The following is a 26,425-nucleotide window of genomic DNA, read 5'->3' as shown; positions in this document are numbered from 1 at the left end:
AAACACCATCTTTTTACTGATGGAAGGCTTCTAATCTTATTCGGGTTGGATCTTCTGGATGTCTCAAGGCAATTCCATTACGCAGGAGCAGCTCAATATAAGGTGGCCAAAAAGAATCACTAATTTTGACATATGGGTCATGTGGAACACCAAATAATCTATTTAAAAGAATCTAGGAAAAAACACCATTCAAGATATATCTTACTTGGAAAAAAGAATTGATACAGATATATTAAAGCAGTTTTTTTTTTTTAACCAAAGAATGTTGATCTCTTTTCTTTGAATAATTGTTTAATCATAATTTCTATGTATTAAATAGCTGATTCTTTTTTTTAAAAAAACTACAAATATTACTAAATGGAAATAGCTTTAAAATGAATCTTTGTACCTGAATTTTTAAAACATTTCCTAAAAACTTGTTAAAAAGCATTTACAATTCTCCCCTCAAGATTAATAATTTGTTTATGTTAGAAATTTGGTAATAACCATTTCTTCAGATTAAAAAAAAAGTTCAAAAAATTGCATACATGTCTTAATATTTCAGGGAAACAGAAAACACCAACCTTCCCCCTCTACTCAAAGCCACTTATTCATCTGATAAACCTTCAAAACAAAAATTCTATCATCATTATTTCTTCAAATTATCTTAAACACTTTGATCTCTTCACTAAGGATACTGAGAAGTTTTCAATACCTGTAGTAAATTATATAAGACTAATATTTCTTGAACTACATTCCATGAAATTGGTCTCCCTAGCAATGCTCTTAGCATGGAGTAACAGGATCCTGTGGTTAAATAAGCTCAAGAAAGATGCTAATATGCACTGAGAATGACCCATCTTTCCCAGATTCAGGGCATTAGAAAAGTTGTGTAAGAAACACACATTAATATCTGAACATTAATGTTCTATGAGATATAGTGAAAAATGTTAAATATGTATCAATTATTACTCTACCTCCTCAGCTCCCACAAAGTGCCTTCAAAAATTACAAAACCAGGATTCATAACGGTTAAAAGATTCAAGGGGTACATAATTAGTAAAAGATAATGAATTAGAATCCATATCTTCGAACTGCCATGCCAAAATTTTCACGTAAAGACATTATTTTAAGAAACACAGAAAAGGAAAAATAAAATTTATACCATATAATAAAGAATCTGCCTGCAATGCAGGAGACGTGTGTTTGATCCCTGGGTCGTGAAGATCCCCTGGAGAAGAAAATGGCAACCCACTCCAGTATTCTTGCTGGAAAATCCCATGTACAAAGGAGCCTGTCGGGCTATAGTCCATGGGGTCGTAAAAGAGTCGGACATGACTTAACAGCTAACAACAGTAAATGTGTCATAGAAATATAATTAAACTATTAAGTTCTCATCTCAATCACACTTCATGATAATATCAACACCTCTATTCTTGTTTTTTAACATTATAATTCTTAAAGAAAAATTTCACCTGTCATAAATTTTAGCTTGTTTTTTTTTCTTTGGCTGTGACAGTGTAGAATATCAGTTCCTCAACCAGGGACTGAACACGGACTGTGGCAGTGAAAACCCAGAATGCTAATCACCAGACCACCAGGGAATTCTCTAACTTTAGTTATTTCAAGAACCACATCCTGGAGAAGAAAGCTGTTGGTCTCATTTCTTTTAGGTATGATCATAAGAGAATAAGATATTATTTCCATTTTAGAGCAATTGCTCACATTTTAATATAATTTAAAATCTTACTTTTCACTGCTACATAAAATAAAATCAATCAAAATCCTAGTAAATGCCAGAAATAATTAAATGTTAAAAATTCTACTTTAAAGTCAGTATGTTTATATTATTTTACTTTTCACTGAACAGCAGTATAAATTTAGTTTACAATTATCATTGATAATACAAGGCTTGGTATGTAATGGTTCCTAAATCTAAGCTTTATATGGTATCTCATAGTACACTATTCAAAAATTACACATGTATTTCTGCATTAACTGTCAATATTTGCCATATATATGACAATCTTTATTTTAAAAAATGTCAAGTCATCCACGAGAAATGGTAGTTTTAGTTCCAGTATAAATTGTAAGTAAATTGGAATATGCTGAAAGATTCAAATTACAATCTAAAAAATATTTGTATTTTGCTGTTCAAAGTAATAATAATCTATATTAAGAAATCCTGAGGTATCAAAGGTACATGCTTTCTCTGCCTGACATTTACTTTTTTTTTCCACAAATATCTTTGACCCTTAAAAAACGTTTTTGAACTTTGGCCAAATTATCAACTATATTAAATACTTTAGATCTTGATATGACAACTTATTCCAAATTGGGTGAACAGGAAGGTAGAGGTACCAAAACCACTTAGCTAAAGACGTTAGTATCAAAAACACTTACCTAGATAAATGAAGACTTTAACTAGATAAAGACTTTTCATAAAATTACTATGAAGCAACTTTTCTGAAATCACTTTGTTCTAAACTTATCACTCATTTTAAAAACCCACATTGATTGTTAAACAGCTCTTCAAAGACCATCTCCTTTCTGTTCACCCAACTTGCAATAGGTCATCATATCAAGATCTAAAGTATTTAATACTTTAGTTGATAACTTGGCCAAAGTTCAAAATATCATTGAACCCTTTTTTTTAAGGGTCAAAGATATTTGTAAAAAAAAAAAAAGCAAATGTCAGGCAGAGAAAACACGTATAGATTACATAACAGCAAAGGGTTTCACTGTGTAGATACTAAATAACATCATAAAAATTTTCTTTTTTTTAATATAGATTTATTTTAATTGGAGGTTAATTACTTTGCAATATTGTATTGGTTTTGCCAGCCATTAAAAAGAATACATTTGAATCAGTTCTAATGAGGTGGATGAAACTGGAGCCTGTTATACAGAGTGAAGCAAGCCAGAAAGAAAAATTTTCTTAAAGTAATAATCTGGAATACAATTAAGGGTAAGATTTTAGTTTCATCTTCTCTTAAAAAATATTCTTTCTTACTACACAAAAAATAGAAACTAATTTTATACTAAAGATAAATTAATATATGTAATAAAATTTGGTGTATACCTTAAAAACTAATGCAGCATTTTTTTCTTTTTCAAACCGGAGTATGTGCCTGTACTTAGTCACTCAGTTGCATCCAAATCTTTGCAATTCCCACACACTGTGGCTGGTCAGGCTCCTCGGTCCATTGGAATTTTTCAGGCAAGAATACTGGAGAGGGTTGCCATTTACTCCTCCAGGGGATCTTCCCTGTTCAGGGATCAAACACTCATCTCTTTCATTGGCAGGTGGATTCTTTACAACTGAGCCACCTGGGAAGCCCCAAGTTTCTGTATAATTGTCCATAAATCACTAATCAAGACATCTTCAAGACAAATCTTCAAACAAAACAACTACACGAAACACTTACCTCTAACATATCATGCAGTGTTATCAGCTGTGCAGTTGATTCTTGAATGTTTTTCTTTGAGGAAAGTGTGAATAATAAGAAATTAAAATTTCAGTTCTGACAATGGCAGGCTATTAGACTATTTATTTAAATTTTTTAAAAATCTTTTAAATTAATATCTCTCAATTGCAATGATACAAGATATACTAAAACCAAACATTTAAAATGAGATGACTTTAAAAGAATTCTGAAAGAAGACAACCTGTTGTACTAAACATTAAGGTTCATAAAAATACAACTGAAACAATCTCTAAGACAGGGAAGTCTTTGGTAATTACTAAAACATACAATTCAGACTATTTACCTACCTATCTATAAATAAATAATGGGTAAAGTATATTACACATATTATATATACCCATATAAATGTAAATCTAATTTCTGAACCTCCCCAATCGAAATATCCAAGCAAATGACATTTCAGACTGTACTGATAGTTTTAGGACAGAAAACTTGCTTCCTGGGGAGATTTGCTCATCTTTTCACAGTTCATGATGGTTCCTAATATTAACTCAACTCACTAGTTCTTTTTTTCCTGGAATGGCAGAGAATAGATCTCATTCCAGTTCCATTCTAGAGTTTCACTGTGTCTAGCTAAGATATGTCTCCTTTATTCTTTTTTAATGTTTTAACCCAAGTTCCACCACTAAATATTGTTCTATTTTATTTGGACTATCCTATTTTATCATGGCAATTAAAAAATTCAGTTTTAATTTTGTCATCCAATAAATTTACTCTAATCCTCTTCAGTTTCATATCGTTTATAAACTTTGATGACTATGTTCTCTATCTCTTTATCCAAATTACTGCTAAAAATGTTCAATAGGATAAGGTTCTACGGGAAATCTTCCAAGACAATACTAAGTGAAATCAGGAGCTTCTGAGTTCAGACATTCAATTAACTATATTTCCTACTATAGTGAAATCCAGTACTTTCCTGACAACAGGCAAAGATTACCACAGAGTCCTTATAAGGTCTTATAGAAATATAAATATATAAAAGAAACAATAAAATAATCCTGACAAAAACAAATGTGATTACTGAGTAAAGATGGTAAAGCTGGAGATCATCATCTCCTGTCCCCCTAATTCCTTACTAAATGGAAGAGAGGTAAAAAGTAGCATATGATTCACTAGTGATGAAAGCATACACAATTACCAAACTGATAAAGATATAAGAAGCAGCCAGGCACAGATAAAAATATAAAAGTTTGAGACAATCAAAGAAAATGCAGAGAAAAATTATAATAAAAGGAAACAAAAAATGTTTAAACATCAAGATATAGTGAAAGTGAAATCGCTCAGTCGTGTCTGACTCTTTGTGATCCCATGGACTGTAGCCTACCAGTCTCCTCAGTCTATGCAATTTTCCAGGCAAGAATACTGGAGTGGGTTGCCATTGCCTTCTCCAGGGGATCTTCCAGATCCAGGGATTGAACCCTGGTCTCCTGCATTGCAGGCAGACGCTTTACCGTCTGAGCCCCAGGGAAGATATCATAAGCATATAATAAAAGACACAAATGGCAATATAATTATATAATAAAGGCAATATAACAACATATAATAAAGTACAGAAATGGCAAGGACCTAAAGGAAACAGAAGAGATTAAGTACCAAGAATACACAGAACTTTACAAAAAAGTTCTTAATGACCTAGCTAACCACAACGGTGTGGTCACTCACCTAGAACCAGACATCCTGGAGTGTGAAGTCTAACGAGCCTTGGGAAGCATTACTATGAATAAAGCTAGTGGAAATGATGGGATTCTAGCTGAGCTATTTCAGATCCTAAAAGATGATGCTATGAAAGTGCTGCACTCAATATGCCAGCAAATTTGGAAAATTCAGTGGTGGCCACAGGACTGGAAAAGATAAGTTTTCATTTCAATCCCAAAGAATGGCAATGCCAAAGAATATTCAAATTACATTACAACTGCTCTCTTTTCAAATACTAGTAAGACGATGCTCAAAATCCTTCAAGCTAGGCTTCAGCAGTATGTGAACCAAGAACTTCCTGATGTATAAGATGGATTTAGAAAAGACAGAGGAAATAAAGAACAAATTGCATAGATCTACTGGATCATGGAAAAAGCAAGGAATTATAAAAAAAATCTATTTCTGCTTCACTAACTACATGAAAGCCTCTGACTGTGTGGATCACAACAAACTGTAGAAAACTCTTAAAAAGATGGAAATGCCAGACCACCTTACCTGGGTCCTAAGAAACCTGCGTGCAGGACAGGAAGCGACAGTTAGAACTGGATATGGAACAGCAGACTGGTTCAGCGTTACTGGGAAAGGAATACGCCAAGGCTGTAAACTGTCACCCTAACTTATTTAATTTATATGCAGAGTAAGTACATCATGCTGAATGTTGGGCTAGAAGATTCACAAGCTGGAATCAAGATTGCGGGGAGAAGTATCAACAAACTCAGTTATACAGAGGATACCACTTTAATGGCGGAAAGTGAAGACGCACTAAAGAACCTCCTGAAGAATGTGAGAGGGCAGAGTGAAAAGGCTGGCTTAAAACCCAACATTCAAAAAATGAAGATCACAGCATCTGGTCCCATCACCTCATGGCATATAAATGGGGGAAAACTGGAAACATTGACAGATTTCATTTTCTTGGGCTCCAAAATCACTGCAGATGGTGATTGCAGCCATGAAATTAAAAGATGGTTGTGTCTTGGAGGAAAAACTATGACAAACCTAGACAGCATATTAGAAAGCAGAGACATCACTTTGCTGACAAATATCCATATACTCAAAGCTATGATTTTTCTAGTAGCCATGCATGGATGTGAAAGTGGGACCATAAAGAAGTCTGAGCACCACAGAATTTATGCTTTCGAACTATGGTGCTAGAGAAGACCCTTGAGAGTCCCTAGGACAGCAAAGAAATAAAACCAGTCAATCCTAAGGGAAATTAACCCTGAATACGCATTAGAAGGACTGATGCTGAAGCTGAAGCTCCAATACTTTGGCCACCTGATGTGAAGAGCTGACTCTTTGGGAAAGACACTGATATTGGGAAAGATTGAGAGCAAGAGGAGAAGGTGGTGACAGAGGATAAGATGGTTGGATGGCATCACTGACTCAATGGACATGAATTTGAGCAAACTAAGGGAGATAGTAAAGGACAGAGAAGATGAGGTCACAAAGAGTTGGATATTACCTAGCGACTGAACAACAAAAGCAGTATAAAATATAATATATTTCCATGAAATGAAATGTGACCTAAATCTGCCCCAAGAAACAATATATCATCAAAGCAAAACAGATATTGAATGATCAACATGGTGACATATCCTCATTAAGTTACTGAAGGTCAGACATAAAGAATCTTTCAGGCAAGTAGTCATGCCAGAAAACATCTGCAGGCTGGCCTCAACTTCTCCACAGCACATTTCCATCTAAGAAAAATGGAGAAACCCACTACCAAGTCTTGTGATTTTTTAAAATCTCTGCCAAAGATAAGCCCCTAATTATAAAGCAAACAATGTCAGCAGTTAAAATTTCAAAAATAAAACATCCAGGAATTCTTCTTGAACAAATTACTTGTTAAAGAAATCTATCATAGCAAACAATGGATTAAACTTAAAAACTTAAAAATGAAAGGTAAAATATGATAAGAATGGAATCTAACAATGTACAATAAAGACTAAATGCATATGTGAATGATGGTATAGAACAAAATATAAATGCAATAAAACCGGGAAAATTAAAAATAAATAATACAATTTACTTATTTTAAATAAACTGATAGCACTTTGGACTTTTGGCCGCCAAAACTGTGAGAAAATTAATTTTTGTTTAAGCCACCTAATCTTTGGTATTTTGTTATAGCAGCTTGAGCCCACTAATACATCCATTTTTCTAGCTTGACAGAGAAAGTAACCTATCATTTTGTAATATGTATCAACAGTTCATATAATTCATTTAAAAAAACTGAGCTTATCCAATATGACTTAACAAATTCATGATAGCTTCTGGTTATGAATGCTTCCTTTTAAGAATATCTCAAATCTCTGGTTCTATTAGTGGGGAACCTTAAGAGGTTAAAAAAAAAACCAAAAAAAGTTAAAAAAAGGGAGACTAGAATCAGGAAATAAATCACTGAGTTAAGATTATGATCATTAAGACATAAGGGATCCTAAATTAACTGAAATGGTTAACAGAAGGCTGTCAACAATTTCAGAAATGACTAACGGGTATAAATAATAACAGAATCAGAAAAATATTCCATAACAAATGTAAAGCCTACTGATAGTTACAAAAAGAAAGAGAAGAATAAATAAACACAGATTATAAGAAAACAAAACTTTCTCCTTTCCCTAGACTGCACACAGTCACTCAAGAAATATGAACTGAGGTACTGCAATAGGTATGAAAGACAGTACAAATACAAATATGAATTAAATGAAGCAAGCAGCTCACAGAGCATGGTAGGTGAAGAGAGAGGCATAAATTGCTACTACAAAATCATGTAATAAATGCTAATAAGATGACACCTCAACTTCACTTAATGCCTCATACAAAAGATGTTGTTTGAGTTGCTTTAAGAAGGAATTTACTATCCTCATCAGATAGGAACTCTTTTGTAATCAGAGGGAACAGCATGTAGAAGGCACAAAAAAGTGACAGGTCAAATTGTACATCTGCTCCAATAGCATGGATGAATGGACTCATGCAAGAGATGGATAAAGATGGAAAGAAGGCTACAGAGATGGACAAAGTCCAGAATACAAATTCATTACTCTAAGGAGTTTACAGACTTCATCCCAGAGGGTGGCATCAAAATTGGAAAAAAAAAAAAAGGTTTTACAATGAAAAGATTAAAATATGCATATTTTAAAATATATGATTAAATAAATTATTAAATATGTAAAGTTTTAGAAAGATCATTCTGGATCCAGTTTCAATGCCTATCCTACGCCCACAAGTTCTTATTATTTATACCCTGTTTTGCTTTTTAAAAATGAATTAAATTGCTTGTTTCCAACTTTCTGTCAACCAATGAAATATTTATTTGCTTTTGTGAAAAAAGTTTATTTCATCATAACTACTATTAAAATAGTCAATAACTTACCTCATAGGTATAGGTATCTTCTGATTTTAAGTTACATGTTTATTATAGAAAATTTGGAAAATAATGAAAATGAAAACAAAAACAAGTCTCATCTACAATCTTAGCCCCAGGCATAAAGCACTATTACATTTTTTGGTACCAATTAGACTTTTTGGTATACAATTTAATCATCTATGCTTTATCCTCTAACGAAAATTTGTGAGCATTTCATCAATTCCTTTGATAGTGTTCAATACATTATTTTGAAAAGCTCCATTTTCTCCACTATATGAATACAATGTAAAAAATATATATTTATTTAGTTTATTGAATAACTAGATTCCTTCTAATTTTTCAATAAATACCATAACATGATGATGGAGTACTTCTGTACATGTACCTATTTGTTTATATCTTTGAAAAGAAAAAAAAGAAAGAAAGAAAGAAAGAGAAGTCACCCAGTCGTGGCTGATTCTTTGTGACCCTGTGGACTGTAGCCTATTAGACTCCTCCATCCATGGGATTTTCCAGGCAAAAGTACTGGAGTCGGTTGCCATTTCCTTCTCCAGGGGATCTTCCCAACCCAGGTATCGAACCCAGGTCTCCCACATTGCAGACAGATGCTTTACCGTCTGAGCCACAAGGGATGCAAATTTATATCTTTGAAGTGCATATTAAACAAGAAAATTCATCAGAAAATTTACATTTGAACCTACTAAAACAATTTCATATCTGAATGTCTTCTCTACAACTTACCTTTTTCTTTTTAACGTTTCTATCAGGCAGAGGAAAATGGTCTTCGAGAAACTCACCCATGGTAACCAAGAGTTTCTCCTTATATTCTTTTACATCACTCATTTTTGTTTTCAGCTCATTAAAAACTCTAGAAAAAAATTTTTTTTTAAATTAAGAGAATTAATTTGTTGATAAAATACTTAGGAATAAAGAATTGGTTACTCATAAAATTAATCAAACACTCTGTTCAAACTTCATTGCTCAAATCAAACAACTAGCTTTATGAGATAAATAGTCTATTTAACATAGGAAAACTAAAAGTCAAATTATTAATAAAAGATTATATAAATTTTAACAATTAGTAAAAGTCAGGGTAAGACAATTTCTGGTAAAATTCACCTGCTTTTCATCTATGCATTTCATGTAATATAAAAAAGTAAATAATTTCTCCTATTTTGAAACCCTAGAACACAAAGTCAATACCTTGATTCAGAAAATGTCACAACCTGCTGTTTCAATTCATTTTGTATTACATTAAGAGATTCCAATATTTGTTGCTGTTCATCCAACCATTTTTGCTCCCTTTGAATGTGAAAAAACAAAACAAACAATAGTCAAATAAAACATTAATGCTAATTCAATACACAGAAAAGACTAATGGTAATTATAATATAAATATACCTTTCTAAATCTTCCTTTAATTTTTCATTATTTGACTGAATAGTAGATAGCACCAATTCAAGATCATGTCTCAATTTTTGGAACTAGAACAAAATAATTAAAATTAATTGTTTAATCTTGTAGATAGTTATATATCTGAACAATAGTGAAATTTACATACTAGGATATACATTCAGAAATTAACGGCAAAAAAAGGCTAGCAAAAAAGTCTTTGAAACAGAAATATACACCAGGTATTAGAATGTTCATTGGTAGGACTGATGTTGAAGCTGAAACTCCAATACTTTGGACACCTGATACAAAGAGCTGACTCATTTTAAAAGACCCTGATGCTGGGAAAGATTGAGGGCAGGAAGAGAAGGGGACGACAGAGGATGAGATGGTTGGATGGCATCACCAACTCAATGGACATGGGTTTGGATGGACTCCGGGAGTTGGTGGTGGACAGGGAGGCCTGGCGTGCTGTAGTTCATGGGGTCGCAAAGAGTCAGACACAACTGAGCAACTGAACTGAACTAAGTTCTATATAATATTTCACTGTTAAATTAAAAGATATAAGAGGTTTTAAGCAATAAATTGTAATTTCATACTGAAAGGCAACTCAGTGGAAAATTTTCAGTAACCAGGCATATTAGGTAGGTCTCTTTTCTAAGGAGACTATACTAAACAGACACAGATGAGTATCACTCATTCAACAAATATTTCTTGATCAATTGTTAACCCAGGCACTGTTGAAGGAGTCAGGGATGCAAAAGTGAACAGAACAAAGAGGGGAATCCAAACGAAGAAAACAAACTTGAAACTCCAGAGAGGGATAAATACAATACAGTAAAAATAGGTCAAAGCAAGAGTACAGAAATGAGGAGCAGGGATGGCATTTTTAGGTATGATATAAACAACACTGACAGTACATTAAATATGGTCCAATAATGGACTTAAATTAATAAAAAAAATTTATTTGAAAAAAATGTGAAAATCTGGATGCTAAAAGTACAAATAAAGATGCAAATAATCCATGGGTCAAAAACACAATTTTCAGAAAAATAAGAAATTATGATGAACTATTTGAAAATAAAAGCAAGATTAAACTTTCTGGAATAAAGCAAAAGAAGTATTCAGGTAAGAATTTACACCACTAAAAGCCTGTATTAGAAAAAAAGAAAGCTCTCTCTCTAAATCTAGCTTGAACATCTAGATCATCAAAAATGCAAGAGTTCCAGAAAAACATCTACTTCTGCTTTATTGATTACGTCAAGGCCTTTGGCTATGTGGATGACATCAAACTATGGAAAATTCTTAAAGAGGTGGGAATACCAGATCACCTTACCTGCCTCCTGAGAAATTTGTATACAGGTCAAGAAATAATAGTTAGAACTGGACATGGAACAACAGACTGGTTCCAAATCAGGAAAGGAGTGGTCAAGGCTGTATATTGTCACCCTGCTTATTTAACTTATATGCAGAGCACATCATGTGAAACACCAGGCTGGATGAAGCACAAGCTGGAATCAAGATTGCCGGGAGAAATATCAATAACCTCAGATATGCAGATGACATCACTCTTATGGTAGAAAGCAAAGAACTAAAAACTCTCCTGATGACAGTGAAAGAGGAGAGTGAAAAAGTTGGCTTAAAGCTCAACATTAAGAAAACTAAGATCATGGCATCTGGTCCCATCACTTCATGGCAAATAGATAGGGAAACAATGGAAACAGTGACAGATTTTATTTTTTTGGGCTCCAAAATCACTGCAGACGGTGACTGCAGCCATGAAATTAAAAGACGTTTACTCCTTGGAAGAAAAGCTATGACCAATCTAGAGAGTATACTAAAAAGCAGAGATATTACTTTGTCAACAAAGGTCCATCTAGTTAAAGCAATGGTTTTTCCAGTAGTCATGTATGGATGTGAGAGTTGGACCATAAACAAGACTGGGCACCGAAAAATTGATGCTTTTGAACCGTGGTGTTGGAGAAGGCTCTTGAGTCCCTTGGACTGCAAGGAGATCCAAGCAGTCCATCCTAAAGGAAATCAGTCCTGAATATTCATTGAAAGGCCTGATGCTGAAGCTGAAGCTCCAATACTTTGGCCACCTGAATGTGAAGAACTGACTCTCTGGAAAAGATCCTGATGCTGGGAAAGATTGAAGGCAGAAGGGGATGACAGAGAACGAGATGGTTGGAGGGCATCAATGAGTCGATGGACATGAGTTTGAATCAGCGGGAGTTGGTGATGGACAGGGAGGCCTGGAGTGCTGTAGTCCATGGGTCACTAAGAGTTGGACATGACTGAGTGACTGAACTGATGAACAATGAGGTGCATGTATCTTTCTGAATTAGTATTTTTGTTTTATTCAGATATATACCCAGGAGTGGAGTTGCTGGGTAATATGGTAGTCTACTTTTAGTTTTTTGAGAAACTGCCATACTGTTTTCCACAGAGAATACACCAATTTATGTTTCCAACAGTGTTTGAGGGTTCCCTTTTCTCCATGTCCTCAGCATTCGTTATTTGTATTCTTTTTGACAATAGTGAGGTAGCATGAGGTATTATTATTTTAATCAGCTTGTTTTTTTGCTTTTGGGGGGGGCATTACCATGTGGCATTCAGGATCTTACTTCCCCGACCAGGGATTGAATTCAGGCCCCCTGCAGTGGAAATGCAGTCTTAACCAGGGGACTGCTACGGAAGTCCTAGCTGTTTTTTATGTTGACTTGTATAAGTCATTTATATAAGTTGGATATTAACCTCTTATCAGTCATAGCATTTGCTAATGTATTTTCCCATTCAGTAGGTTGTCTTTTCATTTGCTGATGTTTTCTTTTGCTGTGCAAAAGCTTCTAAATTTATTAAGGTCCTATTTGTTTACTGTTGCTTTTATTTCCTTTACCTTAGGAGACAAAGCTAAAAACACATTGCTATATTTTATGTCAGAGCAGACAAAGGTCCGTCTAGTCAAGGCTATGGTTTTTCCTGCGGTCATGTATGGATGTGAGAGCTGGACTGTGAAGAAGGCTGAGCGCCAAAGAATTGATGCTTTTGAACCGTGGTGTTGGAGAAGACTCTTGAGAGTCCCTTGGACTGCAAGGAGATCCAACCAGTCCATTCTGAAGGAGATCAACCCTGGGATTTCTTTGGAAGGAATGATGCTAAAGCTGAAACTCCAGTACTTTGGCCACCTGATGCGAAGAGTTGACTCATTGGAAAAGACTGATGCTGGGAGGGAGGGATTGGGGGCAGGAGGAGAAGGGGACGACAGAGGATGAGATGGCTGGATGGCATCATGGACTCAATGGACATGAGTCTGAGTGAACTCTGGGAGATGGTGATGAACAGGGAGGCCTGGAGTGCTGCCATTCATGGGGTCGCAAAGAGTCGGACACGACTGAGCGACTGAACTGAACTGTTCTACCCATATTTTCCTCTAGAAGACTGATGGTTTCTGGTCTTACTTTTCTGTCTTTAATCTGTTTTGAGTTTACTTTGTATATGGTGATAGAAAATGTTCTAGTTTTATTTTTTTATGTATGGATGTCCAGTTTTCCCAACACCACTCACTGAAGAGACTGTCTTTTCCCCATTGTAAATTCTTGCCTCCTTTGTTGTAGATTAAATGACCAAAAATGTGTGGGGTTCTTTCTAGACTGTCTTACATGCCTACATTAGTTCCTCGTTAGTGTAGAGAAATGTAATATGTTTCTATTAATTTTGTATCCTGAAACTTAACCAAATACATTGAAGTGTTCTAGTAGTTTTCTAGTAGTGTCTTTAGGATTTTCCACGTATAATATCATGTCATCTACAGTAATAGCTTTACTTCTTTTCCAATTTGGATTCTTTCTATCTTTTTCTTGAGTGATTGCTGAGTCTCAGACCTCCAACACTATGTTGAATGAAATTTGTTTCATGTTTCATTAAAGAAATGTGAGTTTTAATTCACATTTAAAGCTCAAAAACATACTCCACTCATAAATTACTTTTTGATGAACATCCATCCTGCTTTCCACTGGGAACTCCCCTGTATTAATACTTATAGACCTTTTTTCTAGGGCCATTTATATTTTCCAGAGACTATTTTAACTCCAGTTTGAGGCTACTTTTATACCATACTTTACGAACCCTAAAGGAAATCAACTCTGAATAGTCATTGCAAGGACTGGTGCTGAAGCTGAAGCTCCAATACTTTAGCCACCTGATGTGAAGAGCCAACTCAATGGAAAAGACCCTGATGCTGGGAAAGACTGAGGACGAGAGGAGCAAGGGGCGACAGAGGATGAGACGGTTGGATGGCATCACTGATTCAATGGACATGAGTTTGAGCAAACTCAGGGAGATAGTGAAGAAGAGGAAAGCCTGGCATGGTACAGTTCATGAGGTTGCAGAGACTGGGACACAACTTTGCAACTTAACAACAACAAAGGACCCCTGTAGATAGATCAAGAGAAGGAGCTGGTACTTCCATCACACAGTATAAAAATGTTAACTTGAACTTTCTGACTTTTGACCTCACACCAACCTTATTAAACCTGGTGTGCTAAGGTCAAAGCCTCAATAGTTTAATGTCTCCATATAACATGCCTCCAGTTTTCAGGTGTGTGGGTCAAAGTTAGCCACTTGACTGCAAGAGAGAGAGAGAAGGTCTAGTGGTCTGTTCTTACTTTAAAGAAATCTTATTTTAAGCTCTACAGTTGAACCCTGAATTTTCAAGTACCAGGTTCCCTCAAATCCAAAGCCTTTCTTCAGTTCTACTGGGCAGATTCTGTCTCTAAGAATACAGATATTTATCTATTTCAATGCTCTACAACTTTGTTTAAAATTCTTATTTGCTTCTATCTTATCTCCTAAACTTCAATCTAATAAACTGATGCTTTTAAAAACATCTTTATTGACCTTTATATTAAGTTTTAAGGACAGATATGTATGTATAATCACTTAGTTATATGTAAACTTTTAGCATTTGAAGTTTAATCAACAAAAATTAAATACAAGAGTAAAGTTTACATATTTAATTCAAAATTCAAACAATCTGAAGAATCCTATTCAATAAAACATAATTAATACAATTTTAAAGTGGTTTGATCTCACTCGCTATGGCATGAACTTATTAAAAACACTTCTTGTCATAAGCTATTTTGGGTTACTACAAATTCATTCAGTGACTTACCTCTTCTTTTCCTAATGTTACCAGAATTTCTTCATCCAGGGGAATCACTATAGGAACAAAACAAACAAAAATTATACATATACTTAGTTATCTCTCAAAAATCAAGAATTTGATTTTGTAGTTTCTAAGATAACAATTTCGCTTTTCATTTATATACAATAGAATGTTTATGAGATGTGTAAAATTTTTATAAACATTTTTATTTAACACCTTTACATATATAGCCAAATTATATATCACATTAGACAAATGTGATATTTTCACATTTTGTTTTCAGTGCATTTTTCTCTTATTTTATTTTCCCAATCCATCAAAAACAAAATTAATAATCTACAGTGTTTCTTAAATATTTCTCTGTGGTTAAATGATTCTATGCATACAAACATAGTTCCAATGTATACAGTATACGCATATTTGTACATATACACAAAAAGGGTTATTAATTTTTGTCATTCCCAGTTTTACAAGAATGATATCATATCATACACATTACTCTTATTTTCACTCAACAAAACCCATAGGGAAAGCCTGTGTATTCATCAGGAGTAAGTCAAATTCATAATTTTAAATCACTGCATAATATTCCACAGGGTAAATTCATCAAATGTGTTGAGCAATTTCACTACTGATTGAGCACTAACTTTGTGTCTAGAGTTTAGCCTCAAAATACAATGATGCAGGAAACATTCTTTTATTTATGTCCCTATATGTTGATTCTTTCATTTCTGTGGGATTGATTCCCAGAAAGTAAATTTCACAGAAGAAAATGAGTATTTTGAAATTTAAAATAGTATGCTAGATTCTTTTTTTTTTTCATTCTCTGGGAACAATGACTAAGAAACAGCAAAAATATTATAAACTCTTCTAAAAATTCTGCCAGTCTGATGAATATAAATTAATATTCCATTTTAATTTCATATAGAGGAGCCTGGTGGGCTGCCATCTATTGGGTCACACAGAGTCAGACACGACTGAAGCGACTTAGCAGCAGCAGCAGCAAAATCAAATCCTTTTATTTACAAAAGTTCAATTCTTATTCTAAATTTATTTTTCCTAATAAAGTGCTACTAAAATTTCTCAAATGATATGCTACTGGAAACTTTCTAAGCTTTCTTCCATGCTAGAGGGTTTTCTAACAGAAAAGAAATGTAATTCATAGGCCCTGTAGAACTAAATAGGACTAATTATAGGCAGCCCTGGGATAGCTATACAATGAAAAGGATTCTAAGAATATAAAGTTTAAAAATCTCCCTTTTGACAAATGTGACCAAAAGTAGCACTTCATATTCAAACAATCATTTCAACCAATATGGCAGGCTCTAAGAATATAAAGATTTTAAAAATCTTTCCAGTGTGGCAGCCTATGGGATTCACAACCTTAAGCAAGGTGGATATTTGACCAACAATTCAATGTGCTAGCAGTACAAGGTCTTTATGTAAGATTATTAGACGTCTGGAAGGTAGAGAGATATACAAGTGTGATGTTACAGAGAAGTCTTCTTTGGATATACAGACATGAAAGCTGTGGAAATTTTGTGTCCTCTCCCTATTCTTCTATCCATTCCCACTCCACCAAAATTCATATTTTGACATCCTAAGTTCTAGTACCTCAAAACATGACTGTATTGGGGCTGGATCATAATTAAGTTAAAATGAGGTCAACAGGGTGGACCCTACTCCATTATGAATGGCTTTCTTATACAAAGAGATTAGAACACAGATGGGTGACCATGTGAAGACACAGGAAGAAGATGGTAGGCAGTCTACTAGCCAAGAAGAGAGGCCTCAGAAGAAACCAACCTTGCCAACACCTTGATCTTGGACTTCTATCCTCCAGAATTGTGAGGGAGGAAAACAGCTTCTGTTGTTTAAGCAACTCAGTCATGCTACTTTGTTATGGCAGCACTAACAAACTAATATAGAAGTCATTAATACAGACATAACACATTAAAATAGGAGCAGAAAAATATAATGTTGAAATAGATATAGAGTAAGAAGCAAAAAGCACTGAACACCAACATTTTAATATCAGAGTATGAGCGGTCTTTGAGATGCCCAATATAATGCTAGAGGAGGCAACAAGATATACGGTTGAATATAAATTAAAATCATAATTGTATACACATACGTATCAGAGGTGCTGAAATTAAAAAGACTACTAGGTGGTAGGGAAGACATAAAACAATGGTGGACATTGGCATGAACATAATATTAGGTTGGTGCAAACATAAATGCAGTTTCAGATCATAAATTTTAAATCATTATAACCAGGCTCAAACAGATCTTTATTAATCAAAATAGGAACCATTACAATCAATACATTTTGCCAATGAGAAATAAGTTAGTTTATCCCTGTAGCATAAAAATCCGGGCTTCAGGATTTGACAAACTCTCAGAAAGCATTTTCTGCCTCCTGCTGGTTGTGGAAGCGTTTTCCCTGCAAAAGTTGTCAAGATGCTTGAAGAAGTGGTAGTCCATTGGCAAGAAATCAGGTGAATATGATGGATGCAGCAAAACAACATAGCCCAGTTCATTCAACTTTGGAAGCACTGGTTGTACGCTGTGCAGTCAGGTGTTATTACAGAGAAGACTTGGGCCCTTTCTGTTGATCAATGCCAGTGTAGGTGCTTCAGTTTTCAGTGCATCTCATCAATTTGCTGAGCATACTTCTCAGATGTAATAGTTTCACTAGGATTCAGAAAGCTGTACTGGATTAGACCAGCAGCAGATCACTAGTGACCATGACCTTTTCTTGGGGCAAATTTGGCTTTGGGAAGTGCTTTGGAGATTCCTGTTGATCCAACCACTGAGCTGGTCATCACTGGCTGTCATATAAAATCAACTTTTCATTACACATCACAATCCTATTGAGAAATGGTTCATTGTTGTTGCATACAGTAAGAAAACACTTAAAACGATGATTTTTTTTGACTTTCAGTCAGCCCACGAGGTACTCACTTAACGAGCTTTTTCACCTTTTCAATTTGCTTCAAATACTGAACAACCATAGAATGGCCAACACTGAGTTCTTCCATAACTTCTTGTGTAGTTGTAAGAGGATCAGCTTCAATGATCCTTTCAACTAGTTGTTGTCAACTTCTGATGGCCGGCCATGTACTCCTCATCTTCAAGGCTCTCATCTCCTTTGCTAAACTTCTTGAACCGCCACTGCACTATACGTTTATTAGCAGTTCCTGAGAAAAATGCATTGTTGATGCTGCAAGTTATCTCTGCTGCTTCATCAACATTCCAAACTCATATAAGAAAAATCACTCAAATTTCCTTTTTGTCTAACACCATTTCCCTAGTCTAAAATAAATATAAAATAAAGAGCAAGTAATGTCGTTAGCAAAAAATACATAAAGCTACAAATGTACATTAAATGTATAATATAACCACATTTATTTAAGATTATATTCCAATATTCAATGGCAAAGTTCAACATTGCAAAACTGCTATTACTTTTGCATCAACCTAACAGTTTAAAACAAGAATGCAGATAAAACTGTTTAGGAAGAGAATGAGAAAAAAGAATCCTGATAACTGGAAGAAAATGGAGAGGAAACTAAGAAATAAAGTTGGAAAAGAGACAGAGGGGTAGAAGAAAGCAGAACGGAGACCTAAACAAAAAAAGAGAGTACAATCCATATAAAAGATCGAATACAGACATACATATCACTTAAAGGAATGAAATCTTTAATAACTGAAAAATATCTCCTAGCTGGGTATTATAACTACAGATTTTTAAGTAATTTTCTGTTTCTCAACTAAAGGCAAAAATACTGTTGGACAAATCAAAAGGCAACATAAAATGTGTGCAGCTTTTAATTCAAGTCTCTAAAATAATTTCTCTCTTCCACTATGTAAGTTTGATTCATTAGGAAACAATACAGTTTCTACTGAGCATATAAAATAGTGTCTATGAGAATAAAGTGATAGCTATAATAAAGTCTCCATAATCAAGATTACTATATTCTAATGTGAGGCAGACATGCTCATCTATAATAATAAAGAAGTATGAAATTCTGTGTGTAAAAAAATAAAAATAAGGTGACTTCCTTATAGCAATGGAATTTAGACCAATTTCAAGAAAGTTAAATACATCTTGAATTCTTCTTGTGATCATTAAATTAATTCAACATTAATTTGTTTATAAAAATATAAATCTAAAAATAAGAATCTTACTTTCAGGAGTTGCTTTTTGCCACTGACTAAGTTCAGCAGTCAAACATTTCACTTGCATAATTAATAATGAGAGCTATTAAAAGAAGAGAATAAAACAAAGTTATTTCCTATGGAATATTCATATCTATTCATAGATGAATGTGTAAACAGTCTTAATACTTTAGTACAAGTCCCTAAAATAAGTGGCTAATGTAACAACATCCATCTAAACTATAAAAAATTATCACTCCCAACATAATTTTCCTTTAAATCACATTAATTATAGCCTATAAATTGCCATTATAGCAGCAATACAGTCCTACAAATGATCATTTCTAATTTCACCACTCGACCTAAAAGAACCTAAGTACATTAAGTTTATTCTCTGAAGTAATATTCTTTTTTAAAGAAATGCTATTTCTTGCCGATTCTGGGGGGCAAATTTGCTTGAAAGATGCTCTTTTTTCCCCTTTCTATGCACTTTTAGAAAAATTGCAACTAGTTTAACTGAGGAGTTAAAAATAAGTTTAAATACATACATAAAAAACAATTATAAAATGAGACTTATTCCACAAATCACACATACACACACAAAAAAAGTTTTACTATACCAAAGTTTGTAAACTGTATATCCCTTTAGCCCAAAATAAATTAGAATAAATGTTTCTATATTAGGTGATTCCAATCATTTTAATCTTTAAAATTACAAATCTATGTGATAAATCTGTTGCCAGATTAGACCATAAAATTAACATGTATGTATGCTTAAATTTCTCGAGAAGGAAATGGCAACCTACTCCAGTATTTTTGCATGGGAAGCACCATGGACATAGGAGCCTGGTGGACTAAAGTCCACAGGGTTGCAAAGAGTCAGACACAACTGAGTGACTAACACATGCTTAAATTTCAGAACATTTTAATCTCTTCTACATAATTTTTATAGGTAGCCAAATAGATTAAAAAAACTTACATTTCAAAAATGCAATAGGGAGGCTTCCCTGGTGGTCCAGTTATTAAGACTCCGCCTTGCAATGTATGGAATGCTGGTTCAAACCCTGGTGAAGGAAGATCCCACATGCCACAGAACAACTAAGCCCATGTGTCACAACTACTGAGCCTGTGCTCTAGAGCTCTCAAACCACTGCTACTGAAGCCTGTGTGCCTAGAGCCCCATGCTCCACAACAAGAGAAGCCACCATAATAAGAAGCCCACATATCACAACTAAAGAGCAGCCCCTGCTCTGCACAACTAGAGAAAAACCCTCACACAGCAGAAGTCCCAACACAATCAAAGATAAAAAATAAGTAAATAAATATTTTTTAAAAGGCAGTAAGTATTCCTGTAATAACTATATTAAAAAGTTACCAAGTACTCTTTTTTTTATAATTAAAATTTACGTATTTATTTTTGGCTGTGCTTTGTCTTTGCCATGGTGCCTGGGCTCTTTGCTGCTGAGCTTGGGCTTTCTCTAGTCGCAGGGACCAGGAACTTCTCCTGTTACAGGGCACGGGCTTTAGAGTGCGCTAACTTCAGTAGCTGCAGTGCAAGGGTCTAGTTGAGCTCCAGCAGGTGGGATTTTAGTTCTGGACCCACAGATCAGACCACAGATCAAATCCACAGCCCCTGCATTGGCAGGCAGATTCCAATCACTGCACCACCAGGTAAGTCCCTCAAGTACTCTTGTTTAATCAATATTTAAAATACAATCAGGAAGCTTAAAGACCCTACTCTGGATCATAACATTGGCTGTTGAATAGTCACATGGAAAAACCTAGTCTCTTTGAAAGATTTACTTAATTATATAAAAATGCATCTACAGGTATTACAAATTTTTACCAAAGAAGAGTTTAACATAATTTTCTTAGAGATTAAACAAGAATGTAAAAAAGTGTTTTGAGAACTATAAAGTCACTTATAAATGCTAATTATTATTATTACTATAAAAGGATAACAAATTCTTAAAAAGTAGCATTTAAACTAGGCAAAACTATCAAAATGATAAGGACTCTATATCACTTTTCCTGAACATATTAGACCAAAATACATAAAATTACTGACACTCATTTTTCTAACCTATTAAAAAATATAATTTAACCTCATACTATAGATGAAACTCAGCTCTTACCTTTTAAAGCCCAGGTAAGGCAAATATGCAAATTACATCTGATACTGCTATAAAATTAAACCCTTTCTAACAAAAAAAAGAGTAGTATTTCTAAAGTGACTTTTTAAAAATTTGAGAAATCCTACCATTTTCCCATTTAAATATCTAATTTCTTGCTTTAGAAAATGGACTGAGCTTTAATACTGAAGTTTTGAAACAAATAGACATGCTGAAAAGAATAAACTAAGCAAGCTTGAAATTATCCTTAAAGGCCTGCTTGCAAGGTTGGTCCCTGGCATCTAGAAACCTGGATCTTAAGTAAGTTCCCACCAATCTGATAAGAGCGGCTCTCTGTGCCTAACTGTAAGAAAATACAATTTATACTGAACACCTGCTTTCCTCCTAAGAATCTGGTGTTTTGATAACTGACAGGCAAAAGGGTGCCTATGTAACTACCTCCCACAAAAACTTAGGACTCTGAGTCTCTAATAAGCTTCCCTGGTAGACAATGTTTCACACTCGTCACAACTCAATCGGGTAATTAAGTATGTCTTCTGTGACTCCACTGGGAAAGGGTCCTAAAAGCTCATGCCTGGTTTCCTCTGGACTTCGACCCATGCTTCTTTTCCCTTTGCTAATTTTATTCTGTACCATTCCAATGCAATAAATCTCAGTCATGAATATGACGACTATAGATTAAGTCCTCTGAATAATTGTAGAGAACCATCAAACCTGGGAGGAATGTTGGAGACCCCAGCACATTTTGTGGATTCTTTGGATAAAGTTATTACTGACTATCTCAGGATACTGATTATTTACCACTATCTAAGCACTTCCCTCAAAACTGATGTTTGGCTTATTGTCTGAAAATCGAAACTTACAGTCTTCATCACTTGTGATTCTGATTCAGAAGGTCTCAGTTTCTACAAAAAAAGAATTACATTTCCCAAGGAAACCAGATAATTTATTTTACTGTACAATGATTTCCCAAATATAATATTCAGTTTTACCCTGTACAAAAGAACATTATTTACTTATTGATGGATACAAACCCTTTTACAAAAGATGACTTAATTTTTTATGACCAGTTTTCAAAAATCTGCTGTAATAGGCACTTTTCAAAGTGACAAATTAGCATTTTTCTTGTCTCTTTCTCACTCATGAGAAAGAGAGGAGTATTACTGAGTAATTACTGAGTAATTACTAAGGAGTATTATTCTCACAGATTTTAATGTTTTCATATTGTTATAATCAGCTAAAGCCATTATTTTTTTTTTTTTTTTGATGCTCACATGATACCAAATATGGACAGCTGAGTGCCTTCAAAAGGTTCCAATGTCTTTTGACATGCTCCCAGTATTTCTGGAGAACTTTCATTGGAATTATTTGCATATTTAACTCTGTTCTTAGAATTTTTATTATAAAAACATTTTTAACTTTTTATATGGTCAAATGCATCTAAATTTTCTTTTACCATGTCTAGATTTCTATTCATTCAAAAAACAAAGATCATGACATCTGGGCCCATCACTTCATGGGAAATAGATGGGGAAACAGTGGAAATAGTGTCAGACTTTATTTTAGGGGGCTCCAAAATCACTGCAGATGGTGACTGCAGCCATGAAATTAAAAGACACTTACTCCTTGGAAGAAAAGTTATCATCAACCTAGATAGCATATTGAAAAGCAGAGACATTACTTTGCTGACTAAGGTCCGTCTAGTCAAGGCTATGGTTTTTCCTGTGGTCATGTATGGATGTGAGAATTGGACTGTGAAGAAAGCTGAGTGCCGAAGAATTGATGCTTTTGAACTGTGGTGTTGGAGAAGACTCTTGAGAGTCCCTTGGACTGCAAGGAGATCCAACCAATCCATTCTGAAGGAAATCAGCCCTGGGATTTCTTTGGAAGGAATGATGCTAAAGCTGAAACTCTAGTACTTTGGCCACCTCATGCAAAGAGTTGACTCATTGGAAAAGACTCATGCTGAGAGGGATTGGGGACAGGAGGAGAAGGGGAGGACAGAGGATGAGATGGCTGGATGGCATCACGGACTCGATGGACGTGAGTCTGAGTGAACTCTGGGAGTTGGTGATGGACAGGGAGGCCTGGCGTGCTGCGATTCATGGGGTCGCAAAGAGTCGGACACAACTGAGCAACTGAACTGAACTGAGATTTCTATTATTGGCCAAGCCATTTTCTTCTGTCTCTACCAAGACTGCAGTCTCCAGGTTTTCTTAGGTTTTCATAGCATCTAGAACTAAGTTTCTACATTAAAAGACAGAAGTCCAATTTTATTTTCTCCAGATGAATATCTAGTTGTACCACTATTATTTATTAACTAATTCATCCCTTTCCCAAAGATTGTGCTGTCATCTCTGTCACACTTTAAATTCTTAACCTGTTGCACTGAACCACTGGTATATTTCTAAACTAATTCCATAGGTCTTTGATTATTCAAATGAATAGTTTAATCCTTTTATGAAGCTTAGGGTAAAATTAGTCAAGATTCCACACAGAAAGTAAACAACTGTGGCTACTGCACCTAACACAACGTAGGACAGTCTTTGTTCTAATTTTTACCAAGGTATCACAATAGCTGCCAGTGAGCAATTCACTCCATGCTGAATGCATGTGCAGTTGTTAAAACATAAATAATAAAGAATTTACTTATAACAGATCATTCAAAAAGTTTTTAGAATATTTCTCTTAAATCAGAAAGAGGAGAAAATTTTCCAAATCATTAAGTATACAGGTAGTAACAAAAATGTTATACTTGGAATAAATACAAACATTTTGTACCTAAAACACAATGTATTCTACTTTTAGGAAGAACAAAAGGAATCATACCTGAACATTTGAATCAGTGAGTGTCTCAGTTCCAGTAAGTGATAATTTGTTTTGACACTTGATTTAAAAAGAAAAGAAAAACAAATCACACACTATATACCATAGACAATTTCTTTCCTCTGTCTTTCTATACCAATGTATTATTCCTCTAAAATGATATACAAATATCTTATGTATGAGAACAATCTTTAAAATCCTTACTTTCTAAGCAAGAGGATCAAGAAGGAAGCCAAACAGGTCCCAACGTGAACACAACAAAAGTACAAGTGGACTCTTGACTCAACACAGAATGAAAAAATGAGCATAAGAAAAACAAAAACTAATAGCTAGGGTAAATTAGAAAGTAGACCATGGAAAAATGGGAAATAATAGAACATGGGGGAAAGCACTACAGAAAGATAACAAGAGGTAAGAAGGCAGTTAAAATCATATGAAAATAAAATCATCAGGAGACACTGCTACTATGCTATTGAAAAAAGAATTCACAATTGTTAATAGTGATTAAATCTAAGTAAAAATATGACCAACTTAAATGTTATTTGTGCTTATTTCTAGTTGCAATATTTTTCCATAAAAATTTTTTAGTTTTTAAATTCAAAATTCTATACTGAAAATATTTCAAAAGCAACACGAAGTATCTTAAAAATTCAGTAATCACAGGGTACCAAGGATATATGTTTAAAAAATAATAATTTTTTAAAAAGGAAAATATGAAAAAACCATTAACTGCCTTAACATAAAATTTTACTGGGAATAACATGTAAAAAATTGTCTATGGCCTATATCATATATTACACTATTTTGAGTAAAACAAATTTTTACCAGCATATTATAGTGCACCAGAGTGATTCTATCTCATTAACTCAGAAAATGTACATATAATTCAATCAAATTTTCTAAATTAATTCATATTTTCACTCAAACTCCGTTAAGTATAAAGTGTTCTTACCCGTTATATTCTCTATCTTGGAAAATAAAACCACTAACCACTCAACGGCCCAAGCTAGGAACCTAAAACTATCTGTAATTCTATATCACTATTTCACAACAATTAACCTCCAGGTCCTTTTAGTCCAATCTTCTTAGTATCTCTTGAATCCATTCTTCTATTCGCAATGACAATACTCTGGCTTTAGTACTTCTTACAGGACCACTACTAGTGCCTCCTGAATATTCTTTCTTTCTGTAGTCTCACTTTTCTACATTCCATCTTCTTCAAAACTACCAGAGTTATTTCCTCAAACAAGGTATCTCATAATGCCACTTCATGTTTATAATCCTTTAATAGTTCCCCATAATATTCATCCAACAAAATTCTTCATGTGCTTGCCGCTAATTACCTCTCCAGTCTCATTCTACAAATTCTTCTTCTCCTAATTTAAATGTCATAATATTCTACTAAGAGTTCTCTAAATTCTCCCAACATTTATATATTTTGTTTTACTTTGTATATCTCTCCCACTTTCACAGGCTAACTCCTATTTATCCTTTTGAAATGAATTCAGTATTATTTCCTCTTTAAGAAAGCTATCTTTGATACCTTCAGGCTAGGCTTAGTATTCCTCTTAAGTATAGTCTTTAAACTTTACCACCATATTATAATTTGTGATTGCCTGAATTAGATGATAATCTCCTTGAGGACAGGGACTGCCATAATTTTTTCTCTTTCTACAGCTCACCTAGCATAAAATTTCTAAAATGAATGCTTATAAGTCTAAAAAATATGTAAGTATTTATCATATAATATAATGGCTTTCAGGCTTCCTTGGTGGCTCAGCAGTAAAGAATCCACCTGCCAATCCAGAAGACACAGGAGATGCAGGTTTGATCCGTGGGTCATGAAGATCCCCTGGAGGAGGGTATGGCAACCCACTCCAGTATTCTTGCCCGGAAAATCTCATGGACAGAGGAGCCTGGCAGGTCCGTAGGGTCACATATGGCTACAGTCCATAGGGTCACAAAGAGTTGAACACAACTGCACACATGCATAACTGCTTTCAGAAACCAGTGTAATTCTTTCTTAAGTCTACTATTGAAATGGAATTCAACCTTATAGTAATTAATTAGTATATCACTTTTATGTCTTGATACTTACTTCTTCCATATCTTTCCACATTTCTTCACATTTTTTAATAAGTTCTTCTTCAGCATCGGCAACATCTTCCACATCTGTAGTACTATCTGGATCTAGATCTTGCTGATTCACTGACAT

The 26,425-nt window shown here is 34.3% G+C and overlaps 1 protein-coding gene across 2 annotated transcripts; it reads right to left on the bottom strand.

Moving 5' to 3' along the window:
* Positions 1-26,425, bottom strand: CENPK (centromere protein K). 2 transcript variants are annotated; one of them, XM_068990735.1, is made up of 9 exons: positions 26,309-26,425; positions 24,214-24,270; positions 19,283-19,355; positions 15,098-15,144; positions 9,934-10,016; positions 9,736-9,834; positions 9,274-9,400; positions 3,408-3,461; positions 1-172 (listed from the first exon to the last, which is right to left on the bottom strand). In XM_068990735.1, exons 1-9 carry the CDS (start codon positions 26,423-26,425, stop codon positions 14-16), a joined length of 816 nt encoding a protein of 271 aa, XP_068846836.1. In that variant the 3' UTR covers positions 1-13. The 2 variants fall into 2 exon arrangements, with proteins under 2 accessions (XP_068846836.1, XP_068846837.1); XM_068990736.1 differs by lacking the exon at positions 9,736-9,834 and having other exon boundaries at positions 26,309-26,329.

Source organism: Capricornis sumatraensis, chromosome 18 (genome assembly GCF_032405125.1).
Source record: "Capricornis sumatraensis isolate serow.1 chromosome 18, serow.2, whole genome shotgun sequence".
Classification (NCBI taxonomy): Eukaryota; Metazoa; Chordata; class Mammalia; order Artiodactyla; family Bovidae; genus Capricornis; species Capricornis sumatraensis.
Note: the sequence above shows the minus strand (reverse complement) of the source record. Positions and strands in the feature narration are given on the sequence as shown.